This window comes from Oncorhynchus gorbuscha, linkage group LG18 (assembly GCF_021184085.1).
Source record: "Oncorhynchus gorbuscha isolate QuinsamMale2020 ecotype Even-year linkage group LG18, OgorEven_v1.0, whole genome shotgun sequence".
Taxonomy (NCBI): Eukaryota; Metazoa; Chordata; class Actinopteri; order Salmoniformes; family Salmonidae; genus Oncorhynchus; species Oncorhynchus gorbuscha.
This window is the reverse complement of record NC_060190.1, coordinates 42966392-42974283: the sequence shown is the minus strand read 5'-3', so window position 1 is coordinate 42974283 and position 7892 is coordinate 42966392. Positions and strand designations below refer to the sequence as shown.

Genomic DNA, 7892 nt, shown 5'->3' with positions numbered 1-7892 from the left:
GAGTCTATAGTGGGTCGACACGTTGGAGCAGTAAGTTGGTGTTCTGTACTGTAGCCTATACACATGGCGCACATATGGGTACACAAGAAGAAGGGGGATTTGATGTTCATATTTACAAGGCATTCTGTTTGCCTGGAGGTGCAAAGGCTTTGAACGGCCTATAAAACAACAGCTTTTCTGCACTGCACAGGGAGGTGGGAAGTTCAGTCAACTTGAAGAGTAAACGAGTCCATGAGGGAACAGAACACTTCTAGAAAGAAAACAGCTATGGAGTTCTTGAAAATATCCTCTTTTGTACCTTTACACATTCTTATAGACACCGGTTGACATTCACACTTTTTAATAAATCTTTATTTAACTAGGCAAGTCAATTAAGAACACATTTTTATTTACAATGACAGCCTGCCAAGAGGCAAAAAGGCCTCCTGCGGGGACGGGGGCTGGGAATGAAAAATAAATGTATGACAAAACACACATCACGACAAAGAGAGACACCGCAACACTACATGAAGAGAGACCTAAGACACCACCACCGCATGGGAGCAACACATAACACTACATGGTGGCAGCAACACATGACAACACAGCATGGTAGCAACACAACATGACAACCACACGGTGGAAACAACATGGTAGCAGCACAAACATGGTACAAATATTGTTGTCTGTGCCTAACAACGTGCAAATAGGTGGAGACAACACATCACGCAAATCAGCCACAAGTGTAATTAAGAGTGTCCATGATTGAGTCCGAATGTAGAGATGGAGATAAAACTGTTCAGTTTGAATGTTTTTTTTGCAGCTCGCCCCAGTCGCTAGGTGCAGCGAACTGAAAAGAGGAGCGGCCCAGGAATGTATGTGATTTAGGGATCTTTAACAGAATGTAACTGGCAGAACGGGTGTTGTATGTGGAGGATGAAGGTTGCTTGCAGTAGGTATTGCAGATATTGGGGAGTGAAGCTTAAGAGGGTTTTATAAAGAAGTAGTAACTAGAGGGTCTTGCGTCAGGTATAGAGATGGACGGTTTACATAGATGTGTCCTATAAGGATCATTGGTGGTAAATCTGATGGCCGAATGGTAAAGAACATCTAGCCGCTCGAGAGCACCCTTACCTGCCGATCTATAAATTACGTCTCTGTAATCTAGCATGGTCATCAGAATCAGGGTTAGTTTGGCAGCTAGGGTGAAAGAGCGAGCACATTTGTAAGATGCATTATTTAACTAGGCAAGTCAGTTAAGAATTAATTCTTATTTACCCCGACCAAAACCCAGACGACGCTGGGCTAATTGTGTGCCGCTTTATGGGACTCCCAATCACAGCCGGATGTGATACAGCCTGGATTCGAACCAGGGACTGTCGTGACGCCTCTTGCACAGAGATGCAGTGCCTTAGACGGCTGCACAACTTGGGAGCGTTAGAGGAAACCAAGTCTAGGTTTAACTTTAGCCTGCAGCTTCGATATGTGCGGAGAGAAGGACAGTGCACCATCTTGCCATGCTCCCAAGTACTTGTATGAGGTGACTACCTCAAGCTCTAAACCCTAAGAGGTAGTTATCACACTGATGAGGAGGGGGTCATTCTTCTTACTGAACCACATCACCTTTGTGGACTCCTTTTTTGGAGGTGTTCAAAACAAGATTAAGGGCAGAGAAAGCTTGTTGGACAAAAACAAAGCTTTATTGTAGATCGTTTAACACAAGATCCAGAGAGGGACCAGCTGAGTCCAGAGGACCACTCTCCTTGATGAACACACTGAAGAACAGCTCTGAGCAGAGTATAAGACTATCATCTACATATACATGGATGAGAGAGCTTCCTACTGCCTGAGCTATGTTGTTAATGTAAATTGAGAAGAGCGTGGGGCCTAGGCTCAAGCCTTGGGGTACTCCCTTGGTGACAGGTAGTGGCTGAGAAAGCAGATGTCCTGACTTTACACAGTGCACTCAGAGAGGTAGTTCGCAAACCAGGCCAATGACCCCTCAGACACAAATTCTCCTTAGCTGACCCACAAGAATGGTCTACAGTATCAAACCTTCGGCCAAGTCAATAAAAATAGCGGCACAACATTGCTTAGAATCAAAGGCAATGGTGACATCATTTAGGACCTTTAAGGTGGCACTGACACATCCATAACCTGAGCAGAAACCCGATTGCATACCAGAGAGAATACTATAGACATCCCTAAAGTGTAACAACAAAATAAACAATTCATTTGATCTAGTATACTACTCTTATTGGTTATTTACATCCCTCATTAGCCCCGCCAAAAAAGTCAATATTTAATATCTGGGTCCTCATTCTTATAACAGGACACACAACCGTAGTGTTTGTACAGGCCCGGACCACTCCTGTGCCACTCCCATCCCGGCTCTGGATCTGTGGGATAGGGGCTTGACCGGATGCTAGCGACAGGAAGTGGCTAACATGCTCCAGATGTAAGGACCAGAGGGACAACCCCCACCGCAGCTGGGAAAGGTGGGAGACCACAGACCCTGATGGTAAAGACTGGGATCCCTCTGAACCCACCCACTTTCTTCCCTTCCTAACAGCAACATGGTCTAGGGAAATAGAGATAGGCAAGTACAGGTAGAACCAGTAAAAAGACAGAAAAATTAAGCCAACAGTACAGAATAGTTATTTTGCTCATTTGAGATAATGAACAAGGGGGTAGTCAGTAAAGATTAGGGAGGTTGAAATGTTGAAGGATTATGAATAAAAATGCACAAAATCTATTCAGTAGGAGAGAAATACTTTAACATTGGTTCTTTCATCCACTGAAATATTTCCTGCTTTGCCCGATTAAATCCACCAGGAAATTGAGTTGGTGGTTGACAGAATCTACTCTACACAGTAAAACAATGAAATGTGCCTCCTAGTGGTGAAAAGGGCACAGTGCTGGAGTGTGAAATCAGCATGACGCAACAAACGTTTCACTCACATTTCATTACTTTTTTTGTTTGTTTAATCATCAACTTATGCAGGTTTTACCCTGAACTCTAACATGAGAAACTACTTTCTGAAAACACCTTTTTAAAAACAGCAGATATATTTCCCAGGTGTTTAGTAATCTGCTGATTACTGAACACCTGCAGTTGAAACAATCTTGAGTTTATATAATTTGCTTCCCAAATGGAATAGGGTGCCATTTGGGACACATACATGGATAGAACAACCTAGTTTGAGGTAACACATTCTAAAACCTGGGCATTGACCGTACAATCCCTATATTGGCTTGGCTGGTCCTTTGAAATGAATACAAAACATTGAAGGATACTCAAAAAAGAGATTGAAGAATATAAACGACAAAAACATTTGAAAAAAACATCCTTGAACGAACATCCTACACTTCCTCATACTGCAAGACATCATTACTGCCAAAAACAAAATAAACACCATGGTGTGTTCTTATAAGGATGTGAAAACAGTGGATACAATAAGCGACCAGACCACACAACCAACCAGTCGTTTTAACCACCTTAATTATACAATAGCCTTACCATCCGCTCCTTACAACAACGATTAAACAAACGCATGGAAATATTTAGATTGAATTAACAGTGAGCTGTCAATCAGGACTAGAATCTTTTCCAAACTGGTTAGTACAGGCAAAGGGGGAGGAGTCATCAACGCACCATGTTACCTAAAAACCTGGGGTTCTCTCCCTCTCTGGTCTTTTGTCTGAGAAGACTTGTATACCGCCTTCTCTGAGAAATATTTGGTAAGTGAGGGTCCATGTTCCCCATCCTCAGTCTACACACAACCCCATAGAGGCATGGTGTATGATGATGCTTCAATCAAATTGGGTCCAAATGGATGCCTCACATTGTTGGTGGATGAGGTGAGCTTTTCCCTTTCTCTGTAAAGCACATACGTGGAAAAGCGCTATACAGAATAAATCTAAATCAAACTGAAGACTTCTCCTCTAATCATCTTCATCATCGTCAATCAGGACCCTCTGTCGTTTGCGCTTGGCAGGGGCGGAGTGCGCCTCCCTGTCTGAGTCAGCGCCCCCGTCTGCCCCCAGGTCCATAGTGAGAGGAGAGTCCTCTGTCAGGAGAGGAGACGGCAGTGTTAGCAATACAGCCCCAATGTTTAAATGTCGTAGTAAATCATCTTTCAGCCTGGATGCCAGTCCGTTTCTTCTTTAACAAACAGCAGTCATTGCCTAAACAGACTGGCACCCAGGCTATCATTTCTAGTTTATGGGTAAAAAACTAATATGACTAGATTATGATTAGACGACAGCACAGTACCTTCATCCTCATCACTGTCCAACACCACTCGGCTTCTCTTGGTGGAGGTCTTCTTCTCTGAAGATCTGTGATGGTAAAGGAGAAGAGAAAAGTCAGAACAGAACATGCAGAGATATGCTATTACATAATAGAATGGAGAAGTGTCTCACCTATGAGGTGCACTGTCTGAATCCTCAACAGGTGCGAAATCTGTGAAAAGACAAATGTCATGGTAGATATAAGTGGGTGTTTCCGAATATAAAGTAGTTATTCATTTTCCCATTTTTAGTAAGACAAAATAGCAGCCGTATTAAACCTAGAAATGTGTAAAGAGTTGGATGGAAATATTACCTTGTCTCTTAATAATAAGGTCACGGTTAACAAAGCAACAACGTCGGATCAATCCTACGAGACCTCCACCGTTAATCAGTTACAAGAGGTATCGAGTAGGAGATAACAGCTAATATATAGCACACTTCTTTGAACCAGGGCACATAGGGTTCTGGTCAAAACTAGTGCACTATATAGTGAATAGGGTGCCATTTCAGACAACCAATGTCTAATCTGCTGACCTGTGTGTTCTGCTGAGGCAGAGGGCTGTTTCATCTTGCGGGCCAGCAACAGGGCTCGGAGGGCCTGGGCTCTCTGCTCGTGAGAGTCTGCCTCCCCCTGCTGCTGTTCCTGGATGGGGCTCCCTGGGGTTGGCTGTTCCGACTCCTCTGCCCCCGCTGCTAGGGCATCCTGACTGGGGCTAAGGACCTCCGCCGCTCCCCTCAGCTGGGATGGTCTCATCTGGGCTGGGATCCTCCAGAATGACTCCTAATCGATCAGACACACAGAGGAAATGTATTACCTATACAGTAGTCTATGGGAAAGCATGTTGAAAAACATTACTTCACTGCCTTTTATAAATGCAACTTTCTCAAAGTTTCAGTGCCTCATATCAGCCAAATCTTGCATATAAGTAATTAAATTGAGGATTATTCCTATAATTTTAATCATGTGGGTAGGACAAAAAAATATAGAAATAACAGAGTCCTCTCCTAAAGCCAACCTGTTCATCAGCTGGTGCTCGGACCCCTATTTTCCGTAGTAACCTCTGAAAGCTCTTTTTCTCCATGGCATCCTCGTTCTCCTCAGTCAGAGGGACAATTGGCACGGGCTGAAACAAGCCTGATGGTGAAAATAGAACGTTAACTACCACAATAAATCACACATTTCCTCAACCACACTTCAAGAATGCAGCAATTCACATTGATAAAGAAATGCAAAATGCTCAATGCTGCGTTGTTTCCCCCCAATATTTTTTAGGTCACATTTTTTAAAAGTGGATTATCACTCACCTTCTTCCTCGCGGTGATCTGCCGTTCTGTTCAGGCAGTTCTGTAGCCACAACAGGGGTCCTGACATACCTGTTACGAAATACAGCTTTAGGGACCATTTATCAACTGTTGACCAACACCAACTGTTATGTGGCCTTCTTGCCCATATTAAATATTCTTTGATTAGCTTGTGTGATGTTAAAATGAAAAGAACATAGTACTATACTGACACACAGAAGGGGTAGTCTGTATTGAAAACGTACTGTAAACATGAATGCTCTGCTCTCACCTTCCTGCCGTAGAGTGTACACCATGGTCCTCAGACTGGCATTCTTCTCAACCATGCTCTCCCTCTCTGCCATCCAGCTTTTCCTCCCCCTGGCTGCCGGAGCTTGTCTCTCCCTCTCCTCCCCCTCGCTCTCCTCTTCGTCTTCTTCCTCCACCTCCTCCTCATCGTCCATGGGCTCTTCGGTTAGACCTCCAGGAAGATGAGCCAGGAACTCTTCTTCAGTCTAACAGATTACACACAAATACTTTAATAATAGTGGTGTTAGTTTTATGACATTTCTAGATCGCCAACCTATTCTATAATACTGGACACCCAGTATTACAATGAGACAAAAAAAAAAAAGTTTAATAAATTCATGTCACCATTCCCATCGCAGCGCTCTTCCCCGGAGCGTTAGGGTTGCGCCGTCTCTTCTTGTGGAGTTCCCGTCGGTCGGAGACCAGGCCCATGCTGAGCAACTTATCCACCATGCGGGCCCGGGAACGTTTAGCCGTCACCTTTTTCAGAATTTTCCCCAGCACATCTACGGAAATGTAACAACCACTCAGAACTGGGTTCAAATGACATCTGAATTCAAAATACTTCAGCTGGGCTTTATTGAGCTTGTCTGGCACAAAGGAATCAATCGAACGGTCATTCTGAAAGCTTTCCAACACAGGTCTGCAACCATTATCGCCATGGAGACAAACAAATGAGGCAACCGTTATCGCCATGGTAACATGGTATAGCACGGGACTCAAGGGCGCCTTCAGAACGTACCATCGGAGTCTTTGAACTCCTCAAACAGCATCTGTAGCTCTTCTTCCTGCTCCTCTGTCCACAGAACAATACGAGTGCCTTTCCTTCAGGGATGTCAAATCAGAAGCTATAGGTCAGGCTGTGTCCTTTCCATAATCTAACTAGCACTGACAAGTAAACAGTACGTTACATCTACGGACATTAATATGGAATAGGTTCTCTATGGTAAAAGCTATCAGGTGACAGGATGCAGCCTAGACATGGAGCCCCCTTGAACGACACTGACTAACCTCTGTTTCTTCAGTTCTTTTACACTGTCCACCAGTCCCATCGCCACCAACTGGGCCACCACCTGCCGACGCGTACGGGTGGTGTTGCTAAGCAACGGCAGCAGAGTCTCAACAATGTCAGGCACTGTGATAGAGCGAGAGTCAAAGGTTCAGAGACAATATGGGACAAGCATTCATGAACATACAGTACCAGTCAAAAGTTTAGACACAATCATTCCAGGGTTTTTATTTTATTTTTTACATCGTAGAATAATAGTGAAAACATCAAAACTATTAAATAACACATGGAATCATGTAGTAAACAAAAATAGTGTTAAAACAAATCAAAATATATAATATATTTGAGATTCTTCAAAGTAGCCACCATTTAACTTGATGACAGCTTTGCACACTCTTGGCATTCTCTCAACCAGCTTCAATTAACAGGTGTGCCTTGTTAAAATGTATGGAATTTATTTTAATGCGTTTGAGCCAATCAGTTGGGTTGTGACAAGGTAGGGGTGGTATACAGAAGATAGCCCTATTTAGTAAGAGACCAAGTCCATATTATGGCAAGAACAGCTCAAATAAGCAAAGAGAAACGACAGTCCATTACTTTAGGACGTAAAGGTCAGACAAAATGGAAAATATCAAGAACTTTGAACGTTTCTTCAAATGCAGTCGCAAAAACCATCAAGCACTATGATGAAACTGGCGCTCATGAGGACCGCCACAGGAAAAGAAGACCCAGAGTTACCTCTGCTGCACAGGATAAGTTCATTAGAGTTACCAGACTCAGAAATTGCAGCCCAAATAAAATCTTCAGAGTTCAAGTAACAGACATCTCAACATCAACTGTTCAGAGGGCACTGCGTGAATCAGGCCTTCATGGTCAAATTGCTGCAAAAAAACACTGCCAGCCATTAATAAGAAGAAGAGACTTGCTTGGGCCAAGAAACATGAGCAATGGACCTTAAACCGGTGGAAATCTGTCCTTTAGTCTGATGAGTCCAAATTTGAGATGTTTGGTTCCAACCGTC

General features: G+C 43.5%; 1 protein-coding gene across 2 annotated transcripts in view; it reads right to left on the bottom strand.

The window, feature by feature from the left end:
• Positions 1–2936: 2936 nt before the first annotated feature.
• Positions 2937–7892, bottom strand: part of timeless (timeless circadian clock) — a 28006-nt gene continuing 23050 nt past the window's right edge. For both annotated transcript variants that reach the window (XM_046312424.1, XM_046312425.1), the window contains exons 22-31: positions 6874–6997; positions 6605–6687; positions 6208–6368; positions 5846–6068; positions 5578–5646; positions 5289–5407; positions 4807–5053; positions 4405–4444; positions 4256–4320; positions 2937–4049 (exon numbers count right to left, since the gene is read on the bottom strand). In XM_046312424.1, the coding sequence (XP_046168380.1) occupies positions 3925–4049; positions 4256–4320; positions 4405–4444; positions 4807–5053; positions 5289–5407; positions 5578–5646; positions 5846–6068; positions 6208–6368; positions 6605–6687; positions 6874–6997 (1256 nt within the window). In that variant the 3' untranslated portion in view covers positions 2937–3924. The remainder of the gene's footprint in view (positions 4050–4255; positions 4321–4404; positions 4445–4806; positions 5054–5288; positions 5408–5577; positions 5647–5845; positions 6069–6207; positions 6369–6604; positions 6688–6873; positions 6998–7892) is intronic.